Genomic DNA, 23525 nt, shown 5'->3' on the forward strand with positions numbered 1-23525 from the left:
GGTCCTAGGACAGGACTCCTATATTGAAGTCCACCCGCCCAGCGCTCAGAGACCATTGTGGAAGAGGGGGCGGAAAGATTGTAAGACCCAGGAAGGAGATGCATGACCATATAGAAATGGTCCTACAGGCACCTGGGACCCTTCTCATACAAACTTATGGCAATGGTGTCAGCATGCACAAGACCCATGCAAACTTATGCAGACAAAAACCCAGCACAGAACTGTGGAAATTAACAGCAGGCCCCAATCTTAATGGAGGAATTATTAGCAGCTGATTGCTGCTGGGTGAGGATGAGCTGATCTTCTTCAAAGGAAAGACTCTAGATAGGCTGACTAGACCTCAGTGGATGAATTTGCACTGAGGGACATCTCGGGATACTAACTTTACATAATAGGCCTAATACAAATGACAAAATGTATGAAATCAGTGGGGAAGGGGGGCAGCTATGGAACAGAGCCAAAGGGAAATGGGGTATAAAGATGATTTTCTGTATGATATACACAAAAAGTCAATAAAAAATTAAAAAAAGAAAAACGATAAGCATCAACTAAGGACAATGGTTAAAAGGTTTTGGCTGTGTTCACAATGTATGGTTTCTTTTTAAAAATATTTAAAATTTATTTATTTTTATTTTATGTGTACAAGTGTTTTGCCTGCATGTATTTAAGTGCACCACATGCATGCAATGCCCATGGAGGACAGGAGAGGGCACTGGATCCCCTGGAACTGGAGTTATGGACAGTTGTTAGCTGCCATGTGGGTTCTGGGTGCAGCCAGTGCTCTTAACCCTTGAGTCATCTCTCCAGCCCCCACCCACATTTATTTCTTAATCTGGGCAGTAGATATATGATTAAACTTTGCATTACTTTTTATAATATCTCAAATGTTAAAACTATTTCATAATAAATTCTATAAAAGAACAGATCCATCTGTCAAAAGGTTAATACTATGCTCACCACAGTAACCAATTCCTGCTGCTTCTACTAGTTCGGCAAACTCCTACTGTGCCCACAAAGACAACAGCTCTTCCACACACAGAAAAGACTATGCTGGAAAAACAAAAGCAAATTCTTCCCTTTCGCATATCTGAGTCATGTCTGTAAGTCATGTTTATCTTCACTTTTTCACATTGCTACTAAGAAATCGTGCTAACCCCTCCTTTTCTACATTCTGCAAGTATGTATGCTATGCTCACTCATTCAGCAAACATCTTGAGTACTGTATATTAATACAGAGCCAGGAGCACAGCTACTGCATGGTAGTGTCTGAGCCCAGTTCAGAAGCCAGGCCATGGTAACAAAGCATCAGGTAGAGAGCCAGAGTCAAGCATGAAGTACTGTAGGAGTGCAGGAGGCAGTGGGGCTAGATCACACAGGGATTTGCTGGTGCTTTGGAAGAGCTGCTGTTTTCTGCACACTTGCGCAGAGGACAGTAGCAGAGGAAGAAGTGGGGTTATCATAAAGCCTGCCTTAGCTCTGCAACATTCAAGTGCCACACCCAGGAATCTGGAAGCATTCTGAGCGGGCGCCCAAGTGATGAAGTTAGAGAAATAGGAAGGCTCAGATCAAGAGGGACATATACACTTATGCTAAGAGGCCTGAGCTATGAATTAACTGCTTCCAAAGTGGGAAGAGTCTCAGGAGCCAAGTGGAGCCCAAGGCAGCAAGGCTTCCCAAAGGAAAAGAATGTAAAAACTGAAACCATGTCCTGGGGACAGAATGCATATTAGAGAGTTATGGGAGTGGGTGGGGGGGGGGGGGAAAGGCAACTCCTGATGATGAATGGCAGATTACTGACACATTTCTTTGACCCCAGCCCACTCCAGAAAAGAATCAAGTTTAGTTTGGTGCTGGGAAGAATATGCATGCTTAAATTCCTACTGTTCTTCACATCAGCGCCAAGAAATATTTTCTGACACAAGACCTAAGCTGTCCCTCAGATGAGTCACACACTGGCTGAGCACCAAATCCAGGGCTTATCTCAGAAGCCAACTGGCCTAGCCACCTGACCCAAGCACCTCTGCCCAGTCAACAGAGTTGAACAAGGTGAGTCCTCTCTGTCCCGTACATTGTAGCTGCACTTTTCTAAACTCACTGCAGTTTGCCTTCAGCAAACACCTTCACAACTCAAGATGGATCGACCATGTTTCTCCTCCAGGAATGAGCAATAAATGCACATCAAGTACCTAATAATAATGCTCCATGTGACAGGCTAGGAAGGGACAATAAATAAGGATACAGAAAGGACCAGTACAGTGCTGAAGTCAACAGTGGATGCAGAAAACATTCAAGGAAAACAGCAGAACTGAGAGGGAATGTAGAAAAGGAGAAAAGGATGCTGTTCAAAGGTAAAAGACATCAAAGATCCCTATCTCCTGGAATGCTAAACACCCATCAGGTCACACATTCTACCACTTACTGAGCTTCCGGGTATGTGACGACCTAGGAGAAGGATTCCATTGTGCTTGGTGGGCTTCTAATGAGAAATCATCTTGGGTCTTTTTGGTAAGAAGCAAAACAAGCAGTCTTCTGATGTACAGCATGCAGCCAGCCACACAGAACAAGCACTCCAACTCTGCCCTCCCCGGGAAGAAAAACTGCATACCGGTGAATCCATTAAGCAATGAACCAACCAAGAAAAAATGAGACTGACTATGCCTCTAGCCTGTGGGCCAGGCCCAAAGTCTGTGAACCCATAGACTGGTTCTGTCTACTTATGGTTATGATTGTGTTGGTTTTTAGTGGCTACATGGCCCTGTAGACAAATACGAAGATTTGAGACAAGAGTTCCCAGAATCTTTTTCAGATGAACTGATACCAAATCGGCTATCATCAGGACCTGACATTTACAACTGCAAAAACATAAATCTACTTATCCAAAATAAGTATCCCTGAGCAGCTTCTAGTCAATGTTCCAGATTCAGGTCATAATTAATTGATTTAAGAACCATTTACTGTAAGAAGACCCATCAGTTCCCATAAAGTTAACACACAAGCAAATGCCCTCAAAGCCCACTAAGATTGACAGCTCAGAGAAGCCCTGCTTACAGAAAAGACAATGAACAGATGTGGCCCCTTGAATGCAGTTGTTCTCAGAGGCTGCAGACCCCCAACCTGTGCCTTTACAAAAGCCTCTGATCCCACAGGTGCTCTCAGCTCAGGTCATCTTCTCCTTCTATGCAGGGGTGAGGGACTCTCCTACATGTCTATATTTCAAAACCCAGGAAAGACCTTAGAAAGAAAGCACTCCTTCTCCCTTACCCAAAGACCTCCCAGGTTTCCATGGCCCACCCTAGGATGAAGGCCACTGACAGCTCACATCATGGGGAGAAATTCAGTCCTCCCCACAGAGGTGCAGCCTTCCTCCCACCAACACACTGGGACAGAGCTTCATCAACACAGATAAAACACCCACTCAGTGACATCTCTAAAGATGTTAAAATATATAATGGGGGGCTAAGGGGCTAGTGAAATGGCTCAGTAGTTAAGAACACTGGTTGCTCTTGCAGAGGACCCAGGTTCAGTTCTCAGTACTCACACTGTGGCTCACAACCACATGTAACTCCAGTTCCAGGGGATCCGACACCTTCTTCTGGTCTTCGAAGGCACTGTACCCACATGGTCCACTTTACATACAGGCAGGCAAAACACTCATACACATAAAATATAAATAAATTAATTTAATTAAATATACAATGGTGGAGAGAGATGTGTTTTAAAGGGAGCACCAACAAGGGGATGACTGAACTATGTTAGCAATGAGGGAGGAGCAGCTTGCATGCCAGGGCCCTCGTGGACAATCTTGATGGGTGTGGCTGCTGAGCTGACTCCCCAGAGGCAGGAAGGTGTCTGCAGGTGAACAAGTAGGGAGCCCATCTCTAGGCAGAGCACACACAGCATAAGCAAAGACCCCAGCTTGCCCTTATCTCCCACTCAGACTAGACCCCTGCTATGATCTAGATATAGATTATGTATTGAAGGCTTGGTCCTTAGTGTAGCAGTGTTGGAAGGTGGTAGAACCTTTACAGGGTGGTCAATGCATAGTGGTTACATCAGTGGGAATGTTTCCCTCTAAAAAGATTAATGTAGCTCTTGTGGAACCCTGGTGAGTCCCTCAAGAATAATCTGTACTAAAAGAGTATAAGCCTGACCCCCAGTATTCCTGAGTTTCTGTCTTATCACATGACTTCTTCTCACACATGCTCCCATCATGATGCATTCTGTCATGAGCCTTAAAGGGAGACTTCACTAGAGGTCAAACAAATGGGCCTTCCTGGTCTTGGACTCTGAGCCATCAGAACTGTGAGCTAACTAAACCTCTTTTCTTTATAAGTACCCAACCTCAGGTATTTTGTTGTAGCAACAGAAAACAACCCAACCAAATCCTTAATATTAAGAAATATGTCTTATCTATCTCTTTACTCCCATAGCGCCAGCCTTGCATGGTGTTTAAACCTCATTGAAAGCCCAGTGAACAACAGGCGAAGAACTTCAATCCAACACATTAGCTGTTATTTCTAACACAAAACATATGCCACATGCCAGTCTGAAAAGTGTTCTCTCTAGATCTTCATGAGGACAAAGACAGAATATTTGGGCAAGAAAATACACCTCATAAATAAAATCAGACAGAAAAATCCACTTCACTAGAATATAGCTTATAGTAATTACACATGAATACAGGTCTACAGGTTCTTTACTGGGACATGGGAGATGGCTCAGTAGATGAAGTGCCTGCCATGTGAGCACGAGGACCTGAGTTTAGATTCCTAGCAGTCACATAAAAACCCAACTCCAGACAGAAAATCCTGGAGCAAGGTAGCTCACTAATTTAGAGAGCCCCTGCCTTGGTGAATATAGCAGAGAGCAAATGAGGAAGACACTTGATGGCTACCTCTGGCCTCCACATGGCACACCTGCACACACACGCACCTATACATATGCAAACACATACACACAAATAAGAAAAGCTCATTACTCACCTATGTTATTTTTCCTTGATATACTACTTTGCTCCAAATCCTACATTTGAAAAGAGAAACAGATGAATTTCATCATATAGCAGAGTGAGCAACACAGTAAATTTAAACAATCTGCATTAACACTTGGGACAAGACTTGAGGATAGAGCTGAAAATGCTTCCATCAAGTAAGCAAGCTGAAATGTAAGAGGCAAGCAGGAACAGCATGCTTCACATTGCTCCAGAAGCTCGGAAATGGGACTGCACCCTTTGTACATGATCACTTATTTGGGGTAAAGCTTGTTCCTCCTGTGTAAGATGATGTCCCTGGGAAAGTTAATTCTAGAATTCTTGTCAGCTCTAAAGCATTATGAGAATACCAGATACAGTCTGAATGCTGGCAGGCGTGCCTTCTACTTCCCCCATGGAATGACTCAAGTGAAAATGTTCTCTGCCCCTCCACCTTGGACTTCCCAGCCTCCAGAACTGTAAGAAATAAATGCCAGATCTTTATGAATCAACTAGTCTCCGGTATTTTGTTATATTAATATACATGGTCACTAGAACTCTTAGACCCAAAGGGGTGCCTCAGGGCTGGTGAGCCCCAGTCAGAGAAATTAAGATATGGGCACAGAAATACCTGATTCTGGCCGAGTAATTCCAGAAGGAACTGTGAAAAGAGTCTCTAACAAAATGTAAACAGCTTAAAGACCAAGATAAAGCCACAAAGAGAAATGGTCTGAAAGAATGCCCAGGGTCCATTAGACAGAGAGGAGACGAGCTAATCTAATATTTTCCTTTATCTCAAAAAAGACAAAGGAATTTCTCAGGGTGCAACAGTTACTGGCACAAAACCAGGATTAAAAGCCTAGGTCTTCTTCGTCCTTCCCAGTGCATCTTCCTCCTCAAGTCACCTGGAGGTCTTTGGACACAGAGTCAGCTCAACATTTATGTACAAGAGTCACCTTCAACAAAGTGAAAGAGGAAGAGGAGAACTTCCCAGAACTCGGTGGTTCCAGAACTGGGTCATTTCAATAAGCTAGACCATCTGCTAGACTTTCTACCAGATAGCTTTGTGACATCAAAGAAAACCAATCCAAATTATGTATCTTTTTATTTTTTATTAAGCCCTGTAGCTCAGACTGGCTGACACAACATCTAGGAAATGATTAGCTATTTCAAATGACTCAATTTGTAAACTGCAAAAACAAAATACCCAAGGAACAGTTGAACTGGATGAATTGAAACCAAAATGGTCTTGAGTAATTTCCCCTTTGAGAAAGAAAATTGGACAAAATGAAGGCATTGACAGAACATTTAAAATCCTGCCTTTGGCCTCCCTCATGAATAGGCTTAGTTCTTCCTAAGAAGAAAGAAACACAAGGATTGTTCTATGATCACTGTTGCTGCATGTTTCTTACACTATCAATATTAATCAAAGATGTGTTCACTGTCAAGGCTGTATGTCAACTGCTATTCGGACAGGAAAGAGATCTGTTATTAATGTATCTATCCCAGAGACAGCTCCCAACATGGACAGAAAAAGACATATCCAAGTCACCTGGGATTCATTTTTTTAAGCCACAATAGATCTGAACACTTGCGGTTTAAACATCTAATGCCTCGTTTTTAAGTTCTTCACATAAAGAATACAGAACACTCTCAAAAGAATGTCGCAGGAAATCTCGGACAAGGAGAGATAAGTAAAATACCATCTTCTACCCAGGCACTACAACCCTCTAGATTTACAAAAAAAATAAATAAATAACACAAATGTGTTCTCGTCAGGGCACTTGCTGTAAGTTGGTCCTATGTTCTCATTCTACCACTTACTGACTCACATCTCAGGGTCTGATCTGGAAAATAAGAATAATAATTCAAGAACCACTGCCCAGCGCTGTGCTAATAAATGCTGAGTACAATGGCTACACAAAGCAGATGCTCAACAGTCACTGGCTCTTATCTCCATCTAATCACCATTACTGATTTTTTTCATATGCAGTCAACTGCTTCCACAGAAGAGACATGAGGGGTGATTGTCTCTTGAGATGGCCACGCCTACTCTAGAGCATGTACCATGTCCTTCTCTTACATGTCTCTCTCCCCTGTGACATGCTTGTGCTTAACTCTATATTAAAATCTCTTCTTAAGGGGCTGGAGAGATGTCTCAGTGGTTAAGAACACTGACTGTTCTTGTAGAAGACCCAGGTTCGAATCCCAGCACCCACATGGCAGCTAACAACTGTCCGTAATTCCAGTTCCAGGGGATCCAACAGCCTCTTCTGACCTCCGCGGGCACTGCATGACATGGATGCACTTACCTACATGCAGGCAATACACACATATACATAAAATAAAAATAATAAATATTTTTTTAAAAATATTCTTAATAGGCTCCAACTTTGCTTTAAAAAAGAAAGCACTTTAGCTGATGAGAGCAGTTAGGTCTATTACTTTAACTTGTTTAGGTAGACTAGATGGTTCCTGCAATTTCCTGACATTTATTATTATCAGGTAAATAATTAATTAGGACATGGCCACTACTGTAAGTTGCAAATACATACACAGACATAATCTTCAAAGCAGCCATTTAAGGTAGGCCTTATTCCTCCCTCTTACAAATGACAAAGCTGAGGCTCACTGAGGCTCCCTATGGCCCCAGCTGGTCAGTGGTAAGGAGATGACTCTGGTTCCAGCATCCTGCAATAACCTTGTATCATACAAGATAAAAACAGCGTGAGCCCCCACAGGATATAAAGCCAGGCCATACCGCAGAATGAAGGCAAGTTCATGGCCATGGCTAAGGCAACATCTACAGCCTGGTGTATACTCCTAGAATGACAGGCTCCTCTATAGCTGTCTTGGGTCAAAATATAGGGCACTGTCAGGCACTTGGGATCTGGGAAAGGAGCTGAACCCAAATGTCAAGCCATACACAGCATATCAGGGCACCAGCAGTACTCAGGAATTTGATGTAAACTCAAACCAAAATTAATCACATTGTTTAGGGCAGGAACACAGCCCTGACAAGGACTGGCCTGAGCTGAACAGAGAGCCTTACTTGGGACCCTTGACTAAAGCATAGGTAAGGATTGGGCATGAGGCAGCCATTCAGGACAACAATGGCAGGACAGATCCTGTTCAATTCTACCTGTGATGAATTAGTCACAACTGAAAATTTAGCCTTAAATTCATTTTTTTGAGGGGGGGTGCATATGAAAATATATTGGAACGGAAAAAAATGATTTACAAGCATTAAGACCAAAACTGATGCCACCAAATCATGAACTCATAAGTTTATAACACAAAAACCCCCAAAACAAACTTTTTTTAAAAAAGCAAAATAATGTAACAAACCAAAGTCTAGAGGAAAAAATAAGTCTTACACAGCTATTAAGCAAACAGCAGCTGGGCATGGTGACCCACACCTTTTAATCCCAGCACTTGGGAGGCAGAGGCAGGCAGATCTCTGTGAGTTCAGGGCCAGCCTGGTCCGCTTAGCGAGTTCCAGGCCAGCTGGGACTACAGGGAGACCCTGTCTCAAAAAGACCAAAAAAAAGAAAGAAAACAGCAATCACTCAATAGAAAATAATATTGACATGTTACAGAAAATATAATCTTCAAAAGTAGGAGAAAGTGGTATTAAATTCAAATTACAAATAGCAGAAAAATGCAAATTAAAACTGTCATAACATTTTCCACTTAGCAGAGTGGCAAAATCAAAGTTTAAAACCCAATTTCAGCAGTTATACAGGAATGGCACTATATAACATTACAGAAAGAATTGAAAGTTAGTAAAACTTGCCCTTCTGCAAATGTACATATAGTCTAAAGTACAAATCCAACCCAGGGATAGAGTTTTAATAAATATTTTCATATAGAAATCAAGTAATATGTACAAAGATAGTCACCTCATTCTTCATTTCAAAGGATCAAAGAGCAGCTATGTACCTCGGGAAGTGACTGGTTCAATGAATCAAAAACACTAGGTAGACAAAGACCATGAAGGAGGAAGCCAGTCTATGCTTTCTCTCTACTATATTTCACTTTGAACACTCAGAAGCATTCAAGGGAATCATTCTTCAATGGTTTATAAAAAATAGTTACAATTTGGGGGAGGGGGGGAAGAGTCTCACTACATAGCCAAGTTAGCCTTAAATTCTGTCTCCAGGTTCAACAACAGATTTTGGACAACCTTGGACAAACTGATCATTCTCCCAGTCTCAGGCACATGAACTGTACGTGAAAACTGCCTTCACTGCCTTTCTTGTGGGCTGTGGCACCTACACATAGATACAGTTAATGGCATTTTTCAAGAATATTAATACCTGTGCATGAAAAATGACATAAATGTATAGGACTCTATACTATGTATGTACTTAAAGACTTCAGTCTCTGATTTGTAAAAAGTGGTTAAAGCCTACCTTTGAAACTGGAGAGATGGCTCAGTAGTTAAAAGCACTTACTATTCTATTCAGAGAACCTCGGTTCAATTCCCAGTACCCACACAGAGGCTAACAACCATCTGCAATTCCTGTTCCAGGGGATCCAATGCCCTCTTCTGGCCTCCTCAGGCTCCTGCATGCCTGTGGTGTGCATATATACCCACACAGGCACACATATATACAAAATTGTAAATAAATAAATAAAACATTTTTTAAAGTAAAAATAATTTCTAAATTCATTAAACAAAATTTTAATTTTCTGCTTACAATGCCTGGGTAACACCTTAAATTCATCACAAGCATCCTCACTCACTCTTACCAAACTCACTCATTTTAATAACATAGAACAGGGTAAAAACACAAGGATTCCAAATATTTGAATCTTAGCTTTTAATAATCCTGTGACCTTGGTAAAATCAATTTCTTTAAGGCCAAATCTCTTCTGCTACAACTGGGAATATCTATTTTTGCTTAACAATAGTAGTACCACTGAGAAGATCAAATTAAATGAAATGTGTTAAAATGCTTTATTAGCCATAAAGAATCTTAAAAATCATAAGAAATTATTATTATTTTTTCTTTGGAGGAATTCCACAGCACAGTTAGAATTAAGAATACTCTGTTGATAAAAGAAACAGAAACACTCTATTAAAAACTGCTTTTACAACAATGGTAGAGTAAAAAGTAGACTCAATGAAGCCTTAATTAACATAACAAAAATGAGTATTTTCAAAATCCTGGTCTCTTTCTCATATGTTAAACTGACCCCCTGAAAAGCTCAAGTGGTAAAAAAATTACATTCTTAAACACAATCAATGATTAAAAATGGTGACTCTGGGGCTTAGAGAGGCAGCTCAGTGGTTAAGAACACTGGCTGCTCTTGTAGAGGACCCAAGTTACATTCAGCACCTACATGGTGGCTCACAACTGCTTATAACTCCAGTTCCAGGGGATCCAACACCCTCTTCTGGCCTCTGTGAGCATTGCAGGCACATGGTGCACTTAAATACATGCAGACAAAACAGCCATCCATATAAAATAAACATAAATAATTTTTTTTAATGATGACTCTGAGACTTTAGAAAAGTGCTATCCATTCTACCTGTCCCAGGCCTGGCTTCAGATTCTGAGTGAACAAGGAATCTGGCAGCTTAGTCAACTTTGGAGTATCTGTCACCTTCAAGGTGATGGTGATTAGGCTCTGGACACCCCTATGACATAGAAAATCCATTCACTGACCTGGAGATGAAGCCAAGGGCAGGAGGATATAGTGAAACTTGAGAAAACTAAGATAGCCAAGATAGGACATCTTAAATCTCTGTACTGAGACACCTTTTTCCTAAAGTGACTGAAACCCAATCAACGTTTTAACTATAGCATGAATTTTTCTAAAGCAAATCTAGGACCGGGAAGGTGGCTCAATGGGTAAAGCACTTGATGTGCAAGCATGAGACCCACAGCTCAGATCCCCAGAACCCATAAAAGCCTTGTGGGTATGGTGACAACCCATGATCCCAGCACCGAGGCAGAGCAGAATGCCTGAAGCAATCTGGCAAGCCAGACCAGCCAAAAAGGCAAGTTCTGGGTTCAGAGAGATACCCTATCTCAACTCAGTACATAAGGAAGAGAGTGATAGAGGAAAACATCCAACATCAACCTCAGACCTCCGTGTGTTTGCACACACAAACACACACACATGGACATTCATCTGCACACACAGGAACACACACATGAACACCACAAACTAACATGTACATGCACCTGCACAGGAACACACACACACCACCACCACCACCACCACCACCACCAAAAAAGCAAAATTACCCATAGATTGCTGTTAGAATTTCAAAATCTATATTAAGGGCTAGAACAATAACTGTTAGTAAAGTGCTTACCATACAAGCATAAGGACCTAAATTCAATCCTCAACACCCACATTAAAAAAGCCAGGTGTGATGGCACATGCTATAATTCCAGGACTGAGGAGCAGGGATAGACAGATCCCTGGAGCTCCCTGGCCACCCAGCAGAGCCTAATCAGTGAGATAGCCTGTCTCAAAAAGTAAGATAGAACTGGGCAGATATCTCAGTAGGTAGCAGTGCTTGCTGCACAAGCATAAAGACTTGAGTTCAAAGCCCCAGAACCCATATAAAAAGCCAGGTGTAGTCATATGCACCTTTAACCCCAGCACTGTCAGGAGGTACATACAGGAAAATTGCTGGGATTTGCTGACTGATGGGCTAGCTCCAGGTTCAGTGAGAGACTGTGTCTCAAGGAACTAAGAGAGAATGATAGAGCAGGACATTGTCCTCCAGCCTCTGCACATGCACACATGGGGGCATGAACTCACACACATATGTACACATATATCACACAGTACACTACACACACACACACACACCCTAAGATATTGAACAATATCTTAATTCTTATAACAACAAGAAAGAAACATGCTAACTATTGAAGGATGAAATCTTTACATCTCCCATTAAATACAGAAGAATGTCAAGGAGAAGGGTGACCATTGGAATTAGTACCTGAGAAGGCCTGACTTCTTTCTTTGTATCTTCAGATGCCAAAGCAAAAGCTGGGGAGGGAGAGAAACATTTTTACATTAAAAAAAGCAATTTGAGCTCATTCTCAAATTCAACAGTTTTGCTTACGATAAGAAAAAAAAGGATATTTTAACAAGATACGTTTTGCTCATTTTTAAACAGCTGCATTACTACAAACAAGTATGGCAGGTTTTCTTCATCTCAGACCTAAAATTATTTATCAGTGTAAAGCCAACCTGCTTGAACTACAAAGAAATACAAAATCAGAGCAATTAAAATCTATGTATACAATTTTGTAAGCAACAAAAAGATGGATGAAAAATATTTCTTCAAATCCTTGATTTATATGTCTTCTTTTATTATTAATTATTTTTATTTTATGTGTATGAGTGTTTTGCCTGCATGTATGTGAGTGTACTGGCCTCGTGCAATGCTGCAGAGGTCAGAAGAGGGCGTCAGATTCCCCTGGAACTGGAGTTAAGGATAGTTCTTAAACACCATATGAGTGCTGGGCATAGAACCCAGGCCCTCTGCAAGAGCAGTCAGTGCTCTCAACCACTGAGCCATCTCTCCAGCCCTAGATACCTTCTTAAGTACAGGAACATTCCTGAGAATCCAGAGGGCCATACCAATTCCTACCTTCATCATCCCTGACAAAGCCAGACATGCAACAGAACTGTGAGCCAGCAGTTCTTAGGTGCTGCATGGTTAGAAGTGTAAGTATGCAGAGTCCTACTGAAACTTCAGGGCAGGAGACTAAGGGAATTAAAATCATTTCCCATTAGGAATTATTGAATTTTTTAGTTAGAGCTATAAATAGGCAAAGATCTCCTTAGAGACACATTTTGGCTGGGCATGAAAAATAATAACAACAATGTGACATTTATTTACACTTTGAAATTACAAAGCAAGATACTAAGCCAAACAGTCAGGGAGGTTAAGGTTAAAACAAAACGTAAATTGTGTAGTGCATTTCTCCTAAGGAGCCAAGAGGAAAGGACTCCAAAGGGTTCCATTCCTCCAATCAGCATTCCCAGAAGAAATGGGCACTGTCTTAGGTCAGGACACTGGGGAACAATAATGTAGTTCAAGGAGCATCACATCTTGGGGGACATAAGACCCTATTCTACATGCAGGAGACAACCCAACTATGTGGATCCTGTCTGTCTAAATCCTCCCCTTCCCACCATACCCCCAAGGCATCCATTGTTTCAAATTTTCCATTAACATTTGCTCGAAGGAAATCATCTAGAACATAGTCTCTCTAAAAAGTAAATGACTAACATGGTTTAACCACTTCCATTTCCAGAATGACATTTCAAAAGGCAGGGTGAAATGGAAACACAAGCCAAAGGAACCTCGGTGTGTGAAATGCAGCTAAGATCAGACAGCATATGAAGGCCTGAGACTGCCCACCTGAAACAGTATACCCCACCTCCACACCCTCTTCAGGCCCCTCACTCGGCTCCAGTTTACCAGAGATTTTAGCACCAGCTGAAAACATGTATAAGGGGGCTATTACTAATAGTATTATAAGCTCCACAAGGGCAAGAATATGTACCACGACATAGCTAGCACAAAGTAGCAACTCCATAACACTGAATGAATGGAATGCCTTCACTGTTGGCCCTAGAGGCGTATCACAGAAGGGCTACCAGCTCCTAACACTGGGCGGCACCATCTAATCCAGCAGAAGAAAGGTTTCCCAATTTATTTTCACCATGATCTAATCTATGTTCTCATACCTTACATGAGAGAGAGAGAGAGAGAGAGAGAGAGAGAGAGAGAGAGAGAGATCCAAATCCTTTACCTATTTGTAAAACAACACATACACAACTCAAACACCATTTAAATTCTGTGCCTGGGTATTTGCTTTCAAGATACTCTGCACATTTAAAACCCTCAAGGAGATACCAAAAACAGACATAATATTCTGGGATTTATAGCTCAGTGCTAGAGCATGTGCTTAGCAGGTACAAGGTTATGAATTCAATTCCTGATACCAATGAATAAACAAACACACATGGTTACAAAACATGTTAAATTCACCACAGGTCTCTGAGTTAGAATTTCCTCTTTTATCAAGCAAAATAACTTTCCTAATTTAATAGATCCAGTGACATCATCTACTAACCAGAATTTACTTTCACTGGACTTGTTTGCAAAGCAAAAGGGCTATGATCAGGAAGGTTGTATCAACACAAAAGCTCCTGGCTTGAGAACACAGACCTGAGTGAGGAAAGGTGCCCTTCCTGCACTGGTTCTGAAAACTACCAATGCAAAACCTTTCCTAAATAAGCTCTAATATTGCCAGTGTGACTGTTTAAAGAAGGAACTACTTGGAGGAAGATACTGCCTGTAAATCAAGCAAATCCCACAAATCCTGCTTGCTGAAATCAAGCTGCCATCCCTCCATCCAGACAAGGCTTCATTTTAGCTGGATTCCAGTTCTATCCAAAAATACACAGACCCAGAGTTTTAAAAATCCTTTAAAAATAAAAAGCCTGTCATTCTCTCCATCACTCTGCTGTGAAATTAAAAACTCTTTTCCTCACAACAGAAATGATATCATATTTAAGGCAATGGCATAAGAACATCAACTGTTTTCCATCTCAAGAACAAATTATATGACAAAGAATATTTTTCATCTTTATTTTCCTATAATCTAAATCAAACAAAATCATGAAGGAACCAAATGTATTTTATAGGTACTGAGTATGCTATACTGCTAATAAATCTAATCTTAAAACAACAAATCATTTGCAGAATTCCTCCAAAACATCTGGGTTTTGTAGAAATGATGAAATGAGGAAAGGTACAAACAGATTATGAGAGAAAAAGGAGCAGGTGAGGTGAAAAACTGCCCGTCTCCTTCAGCAATTCTAACAAGATATTTTTGCATTGCTAATACTAAATTTCTCAATAGCTAAAGCATATGTCTTAAGTTTTTAAGACACTTTCATAAAGTAAAAGGAGATAGGTCATTGGGCTTGTTTTTGTTTTTCTTTTTTCTAATTTCAGTATTTTGATGCACTACAGATTTGGGGTATGCTAATCAGGAGAGCAAGTGGACTATACAAAATAAAAAGAGAAGCAGCATAAATCATAGTGTAAGATTATGAAGTTTGGGTGCTGTGAAGTATATTGTATTTATATGTAGCTCTGTAAATTGCCTCCAAGGCTGAATTAGTGGCTTCATCCCAAATGAGATGTCCTATATTTTTAATGTGCATGGTTGACTTCACTTTGACTTTAATATTAAGGTCTTGCAATTTCAAAGAGAGAGAGAGAGAGAAAATGTAATGCCATAGCACTGGGCTAGGGAAGAGTGGAGAGATGATGATGATGAAGGAGGAAGACAGCTCCTCCCTCTCCAGTTCACACCGGGCTCAGCCAAAGGAGCACCCGGGAATAACCAGTGTTTACTGTTTGGTTTCATACTAATTTCCAGGTTCATCAGGGTAAAGAATTCTTGAAACTCTGGTCTTAGAAACTTAATGTGCAGTTGGAGAAATATTCCCAGGTAAATCATGCTTTTATGTGCCAAACTGCTGTTTAAAAGTAATTTTCTCTTGTCTATTTTCAACACGAATTCTGGTGAATTGAGACAGGGAACTATATTTAAAGCGCAAATCAGGGCAGGCAATAGAAATCAGACCTTTTTCATGATAACTTTAAATAATTCAAGATGATGAATGTGTTAACACACCTATAAAGAAAGATAAAACAAGATTTTACAAGTAGCCTGGGACTCAGTTTTTATTGGCTAGACTAAGCCCCAGAGCTCAAGAAAACTCAAGGAGTTAATTGCAGTGCACTTAGGCACACTGTTCAACTGTTTTCTGCTTCCCATGAGAGGGAGAAAGACCCTGCCTTCGTGCAAGGAAGATAACTGGGCCTCCTAATTCCCAAGTCCATTTTGTACCTGGTTTCCTGATTTGTCTTCTCAAATTCTCCCAGAAGCATCTATCATAGAAACTAAAATAAATAAATAAATACTAACCTCAGAATCAAACACTCCACCTCAAGGGTGGGGAGTGGGAGTAAGGAGATTAGTTAAGCCTTCAGAGTCCAGCCTGACACATAGGAAAACTCAGGCAGGCTGGGTGTGGTGATACACATATATAATCACAGTACTCAGGAGACTGAGGCAAGATGATCAAGAGTTAAAAGTCAACCTAGGCTACTTTGAAAAAAGTAACCTAGGCCAGAAAAAAAGAAAAAAAAAAGAAAAACTCGGGCAACAGCTGAGGTCATGCTGATAACCAGGATAATGATGACTATCCATCTGTGTCAGTGTCTAGGCAGTTGTAACCCCTGCACAAAAGCCCAAGCAGGGGCTATAACCTATGCAGTCACCAAGATGCAATGAACTTTCTGCTGTAAGGCCCAGTAGGAGGAAGCCCTTGGAGCTTTCTTTCTTTACTGTGACCTACTTATAAAAACGTTTCTGTTCCCCTGGCAGCTCTGGCCTCCGGGGCTGGCCCTCCCCAGAGCTTTCCAGGTTTAATTCCAGGTCCTGGGAGGGAGCCTGCAGATTCCGGATGCACAGCTCAAGGCCAGTTTGCTTGTTTCTAATCACCTGCTTTGAAGGTAATCCACTGCAGCTGAGGGAAGAGAAGCAAACACAACATCCACAGCTCAGCACACAGGGCCCAGTGGGAGGAGACAGGCATAGGGAGCTGGCTTGCTCCGTCCTCTAGGTCAAATCCATCACCCCTGTGGTTGCAGACACACTGAGAAGCAGCTGCAGTCACCACCCTTGGGCACCACAGCCAAACCAACACAAAATCAGCCCAAGTGTGACTGAGGATCCAATGGCTCAGCAAGTGTAACATTCCAAAAAGGCCTGAGGTTGTGTGCAAAGCGCTGCAGACGTCAGCAGCCATCATTATCATCAACACGAGTCACTCACAGTTTCATCTGTTCAATAGACAAGACTGTTTGGTTTTTGGTTTTTGGTTGTTGTTTTGTTTTGAGTCAGGGTCTCACTGTGTAGCTCTGGCTGGCCCGGAACTCACTATGTAGACTAGGCTGGCCTCAAACTCAGAGATCCACCTGCCTCTGCCTCCCAAGTGCTGGAATTAAAGCCGTGCACCACCACACCAGGCCGAAGAGTGTGGTGGTCTGAATGAGACTCTCCCCTATAGGCTCATGTACTCGCACTTTGGTCCCTGTTTGGTGATGCTATTTGTAGAGGTTTAGGAAGTGTGGCCTTGCTGGAGGAAGAGTGTCACTGGGGGTGGCTTTTGAACATTTTTAGCCTTGCCTCAGTTCTAGTTTTGCTCTCTCTGCTTCCTGCACATACTTGAAGATGTGAGTGCTTAGCTTTCTTCTCTGGCTGCCTCTGCCTCCATGCCTCCCTACCATGATGAACTCTTATTCCCCTGGTACAGTTAGCCAAATAAACTCTTCCTTCTATAAGTTGCCTTGGTCATGGTGTTTTAACACAACAGACATTAACACATCAACAGAGAAGTAACTAATACAAAGAGTAATTGTGTCTGCTGTGTGCCTGTTATTTTGAAGGTGAAGGCCCAGTTCCCCAGAGGAACCAGTCAGTTGGGAGCCAAGGAGCTTGGGCTTGGTTCCCTGCACCCTTAGAGGCAGCAAATTCCATGCCCCGGGAATGTTCAGTGACATACCAAGGAGGTCTGGCAACAGACTTTCCAAACATAGCACTTACAGGCCAGTGGGCCTAGGACTTGGGACACCTGAGATGATGAGGCAGAAGCACCTGAGGGAGGGGGTGACTGACAGGGGCATCTGAGGGAGGGGGTGACTGGGCAGGGGCATCTGAGGGAGGGGGTGACTGGGAAGAGACATCTAAGGGAGGGGGTGACTGGGCAGAGACATCTAAGGGAGGGGGTGACTAGGCAGGGGCATCTAAGGGAGGGAGTGACTGGGCAGAGGCATCTAAGGGAGGGGGTGACTGGGCAGGGGCATCTAAGGGAGGGAGTGACTGGGCAGAGGCATCTAAGGGAGGGGGTGACTGGGCAGGGGCATCTAAGGGAGGGAGTGACTGGGCAGAGGCATCTAAGGGAGGGGGTTACTGGGCAGGAGCATCTGAGGGAAGGGGTGACTGGGCAGGGGCATCTGAGGGAGGGGGTGACTGGGCAGGGGCATCTGAGGGAGGGGGTGATTAGGCAGGGGCATCTGAGGGAGGGGGTGACTGGGCAGGGGCATCTGAAGGAGGGGGTGACTGGGCAGGGGCATCTGACGGAGGGATGACTAGGATAGGACATAAAAGGGAGGAAGTGACTAGGGCTAAGACTTGAGAGAGGAGATGACTTGTGGGGGGGAAAGGGCTATGGTAGGACAGCTGGTGGGAAGAATGACTAGGATAGGGAAAATTGGTGGTGGGAGCCTGGGGTCAGTGGAGGACAGTGATTAGAGCAGGAACTTGATGGAGAGTGACTGGGATGGAAACACTTGGTTGGGGAGTGGCTGGGATGAGGATGCCTGGTGGAGAGAGTGACTTGATGGGGTCACCTGGGGAGGGGTGTTTTCACCCCAGCAAGTCTGAGTGGAGTAGCTGAAGTAGAGGACACATTGGGGGGCAGTGATTGGGGTTGGGAAAACTGATATGGTGGAGTTGATGAGGTGGGGACACCTAGGAGGAATGACTGTAGGAATACCTAGGGAGACACACCTAAGAGGTACTGACTAGGATAGGAACACCTAGAAGGGTAGTGACTGGGATGCGGACACTGGGGAGGGCAGGCGGTGACTGGAATAGGGAAACCTGAGGGGGAGTCATTAATGGGGGGGGGCGAAGCCTGGGGGTGGTAATTGTGATGGTAATACCTAGCGGGGGAGGTAGGGCAACCAGGGGGAGTGACTGTGGTGGGGACACCTGGGAGGTAGTGAGTGGGGTAGGAACACATTTGGGGCAGACACCTGTGGGGGGGGAGTGGTGACTGGGATGAGGACATCTGGGGGTGTGGCTAGGATGAGGACTTTTGATAAAAGTGGACAGTGCTGGGGTAGGAACACTTGAGGGGCAGATGTTACTAGGGCTAGAGGCATGTAATAAAGGGGTTCCTTAGGGCTCTGGTTTTTCCTTTGGGTGTGAAAGCATTTTGAGGAACTTGAGGTAGGGAATCCATATGGGGCTGTGTGCTCAGATTTCTGAAGACAGTGTATGGAACAGCTATCAGGGGACAAACTAGGAAGCTATGGGTGCTATGCAAGGATAGATCTGGGCCTGAATTGGGATGAGAGGTAGCCAGCACTGCAAACTGTCAGGGTGAAGAAGCAGAAGCCTCAGCTTTCCAGACTGACATACAATGCAGATGGCCACGGGTGGGAAGCCCTCGGGTGTAAAAAGGGAGACAGTGAGGAGATAAGGGCACAGGTGATTCAAGGCTTCAGGGCTTGGCTGGGGAGCCCTTCTAGGGTAGAGAACAGGCCATGAGGCAAGCAGGTATCAAGAGAAGCTGGCTCCTGGACCAGAAGGAAATTACATGTAAGTCTCTAGCAACAGCACTCCCTGCATGAAACATAGCACAGTTGTGGACTCAGAGAGCCCAGCACTGGTGTCTCCATAGTGCAAGGAGACTGAAGCCATAAGACTGGGACTGGACCTGCTCACCTAGGACAGCATGGGGGTCCCAGTATCTGGTCACTCCCAGTCAGGCCCTCCCCTGGGTCTCAAAACCTTAGGGACAAAACTATAAAGGAAGCAGAAAGGAATAACCAGGAAGAGAAGCACTAAAGAAATCAGTTGTTTAAAGCTTTTTTTTCTTTTTTTTGGGGGGGGGGGTTGAGACAGGGGGGTCTCCTGATAGCACCACCTGGCCTGGAACTCACTATGTGGACCAGGCTGGCCTTGAACTCACAGAGATCCGCCTGCCTCTGCCAGCCTGAGTGCTGGGATTAAAGGCGTGCGCCACCACGCCCGGCTAAGATTCAGTTTTAAAAACTCCCTTTAGAATAAAAGAAACAAGAGAATGTTGTGTATTCCGTGGTATTATAATTTATATCATCTCTCCGGCATGGGATTAGTAAAGCTCAGTCAATGGCATCTAATATGGCCCACTCCTAGCTTCCATTTCATCTTTGTCGGTGACAGGGAACCAGCAGGAGGCCAGAAGGAGCGGGCTAGTGTTTGGGGAAGTTTCCTTGGGGCTCAAAAAGGTTGGCAGAGATCTCTCCAGCCACCAGGGACCTCTTCAGAAGGGGGTCAGGCACAAAAGGAAAGCCTGAAAGAGTATGCAAGGCCAGAAGAGCGTCCTGGAACGCGCTATGTAGACCAGGCTGGCCTTGAACTCACAGAGATCCGCCTGCCTCTGCCTCCCGAGTGCTGGGATTAAACGTGTGCACCACCACGTCCAGCTTGTTTAAGGCATTCTAAGGAGTTCTTTTAAGGACCTGCATCTGTAAAGCTGGGGAGTCCAAGAGAAAGGAATCACCACAAATGAGAGCTGACACTCCCCCACATGATTAGACTTCATATGAAAAGTAGCATTATACAAGGTCAAACAGAGCCTGGTCCAGATACCCTATAAGCCAGAGGATAAATATATTTACAAGAACAGTAAAAGGGACAGAAATTGGAATAACCACTTAGATTTACAAAGAAAGAGTATTTGCTGCTTTGATTCACACTTCACTTAAATAAATCACTAAGAGTATAAAAAACGGAAAAATTCCAACTCAAACAGAACTTGTGATGGGGATTCAAAACCCATCTTTATAAATGTGTTCTACAGCCTGAATCAGAGTCAGAAAAATCCCTGTTCACAGAGCCCACTCCTCAACACACTGAAGTAGAACACACAGCAAATATTCAAACACAAGGAAATTAGTTCTTTGTACAATCCCTTTAAATAGCAATCATACTGTTGAACATTAACTGTCAGGCTTACTTTATAAAAACACAACAGACAATTGACTGTTGGGCATCTTATCCATTACAAAACGTAGATTTTTAAAGTCCCTTCAGTGTCACTCAATCCATGCTATATACAATCTGAGACATGCTAAGCCTGGAGACATCTGTGTATGGTCTAATAGTCTGCTATAATAGCCCACCAACCTGTACAGTGAGGGACCCTTCAGAAAGCTGTATAAAAAAAAATCTGTCAAATTATGTCAGAACCAGAGAAAGACTTCTTGGTCTGTGTTTTGGAGTTTCCCATTCCTTTCCTAAGTAGAGAAAACACCCAACTGATGAGTATTGGGCCTCTACTCCATAACAACTACATAACCCACTTTAAAGGCAAGGCAGTTGTCAGTCATCTTTACATTTTATGGATGCTCATGAAAATCACCCAGGAACAGTCTCAGTGGTGACTATGGTGGGCCAAGCAAAGTTCCCACACATGGTATGGGCATATAGTTCACCTGGGCACCTTGTTAAGAATATACATCCGTAAGCCTCATCTGGGAAAATCTGGAGCTGGTGTTATGTTTTGGAGGAGGTTTGGCCCAAAAGGTTCATGTGCTACAAGTTTGGTTGTCAATATGGAAGAGGTAGGGCGTTTGAGGGCCCTAGTAAGAGATGATTAGGTCATCGGGCACTGTCCTAGTTTGCTTTCTACTACTATGATAAAACACTGAACAAAACCAATCTGGAGAGAAAAGGGTTTATTTCATCTTATTCTTTCAAGTGACAGTCCACCACTGAGGGAAGACAAGGCAGGAACTGAAGCAGGGCAGGAACCTGGGGGCAGGAACTGAAGCAGAGACCAGCCTACTTTCTTATACAAACCAGGACCACCTGCCCAGGGGCGGCACCACCAACAGTGGCCTGGGCTCTCCCACATCACTCAGTAATTAAGAAAATGCCTCACAGACATGCTCACAAGCCAATCCAATGGAGGAAATTCCCCAACTGAGGTTCGCTCTTCCTGGGTGTGTCAAGTTGACAACCATGACCTCAGAAGGGATTACTATTCCTCTCAGGAGCAGCAGAGGTCTCAAGGGGCCGGATTAGTCATCTGGGTATGGGTTGTAATGTAACAAGGCAAGCCCATGTCTCTTCCACACACGCATGCCTGTATACCTCTCTTGTAGGCAGTCTTGCCACGTAATACCATCCACCACTCACGCTTATATTGCTCAGCTTCCAGAACTGTAAGCTAAGTAAAATGTCTTTTCTTCAACCCAATCTCAAGTATATTGTTATAGCACACAGACTAAGATACCCTACCCAGAATCTACATTCTAACAAATACAAGCCTTTTGAAGCTGCTGAGATGACTTTCAAATACACTAAAGCCAGATACACATCAGAACAGAAGACACAGGAACTCAAGGGAACTACATGGGCCATTTCCATAATGGCCTTGTCCATTTAACTTCTTTCACTTCATTCATTTCACGAACAATGTACAAGCTCCTGCACCACTGCCCTCAAGGATCTGGAGAAGATAAATTCAGCATGAGGTATAAAAAAGCCTTGAGCTTCTTATAGGAAGCAATAATGCAAACAGCAATAGATCACCTTTTCAGTTTCATAACAGATTCTATTAGGAATGAAGATAAGTCATACCCCTAGGAGAAAATGGCACTGTCATATTTGAGATATATGCAAATCTGATTTGATGAGACTTACACTCTTTTTTTTTCTAAATCCACAGTTTCATAACATACAGAGAAAGAAGACTGCTTTCTTCCCAATGTTACCAAATCTCTAGTACACATATATTTTGAGTAAAAGCTTAAATGAAATATTTTGTCAAAGCTTTCTTCCTTAAAAAAGTACAAAAACCTACTCAGATTGCCCCCTATGAAAATGACCTGTCAAGGGGCTGGAGAAATGGCTCAGCGGTTAAGAGCAATGGCTGTTCTTACAGAGGACCCAGGTTCAATTCCCAGCACCCATGTGGTATCTAACAACTGTCCATAACTCCCAAGGGATCTGACACCCTCTTCTACCTCTGCAGGCATTTTATGACATGGGTACATTTACATATATGCAGACAACACACTCATACACATAAAATGAAAATAATAAATAAAATATTTTGGATCCAACAGTCTGTCCTCCAAGACCACTGCACAACACAGGTGCACTTACCTACATGCAGGCATACACACATACACATAAAATAAAAATAAAAATAAATATTTTAAAAATGACCCCTCAAATTCCTCCCCAGTGAGAGCTCTCCTGACCCAAATTTCTAACTGCTCACCTGACCCAAAACCCAAACATTTAACATGCATCCAAAACTCAACTTGTCCAGAACTCTCATCAGCCTTACCTCCCCCCGAAAAATTAAAAGTTTAGTTATTTAACCTCAAAGATTTGCATATATCATATTAAATTTAACAAATTTTATATTGTATGTGTTTAAACACAATAAAAAATTATTTGAAACCTGGCCCTCTCCCATGAGCACCTTCATCAGTACTCAATAGATTTTCCTCCATTCAGCTTCTGACAGAAATCATTAACTCAGAGCCAGGGTGTAGCTCAGCGGTACATGGGGTAACGCAGAGCACTTGCCTAGCTTGTGCAAGGCCACTGTCCCAATCAATTATGTTGTCTTAAAGCTTCTTTTATTTTTAATTTTTTAGGTTAGTATACAAAGTAATGGCTTTCATTATGGCATC

The 23525-nt window shown here is 42.9% G+C and overlaps 1 protein-coding gene across 1 annotated transcript in view; it reads right to left on the bottom strand.

Moving 5' to 3' along the window:
- The window catches only part of B3glct (beta 3-glucosyltransferase), a gene marked incomplete in the record, with an annotated part of 128668 nt that overhangs the window by 100116 nt on the left and 5027 nt on the right, over window positions 1–23525 (bottom strand). The window contains 2 exon segments of the mRNA XM_017796090.2: window positions 4983–5022; window positions 11943–11992. Of these exon segments, the coding sequence (XP_017651579.2) occupies window positions 4983–5022; window positions 11943–11992 (90 nt within the window).

Source organism: Nannospalax galili, unplaced genomic scaffold, assembly GCF_000622305.1.
Source record: "Nannospalax galili isolate Female #2095 unplaced genomic scaffold, S.galili_v1.0 scaffold768, whole genome shotgun sequence".
Lineage (NCBI taxonomy): Eukaryota > Metazoa > Chordata > Mammalia > Rodentia > Spalacidae > Nannospalax > Nannospalax galili.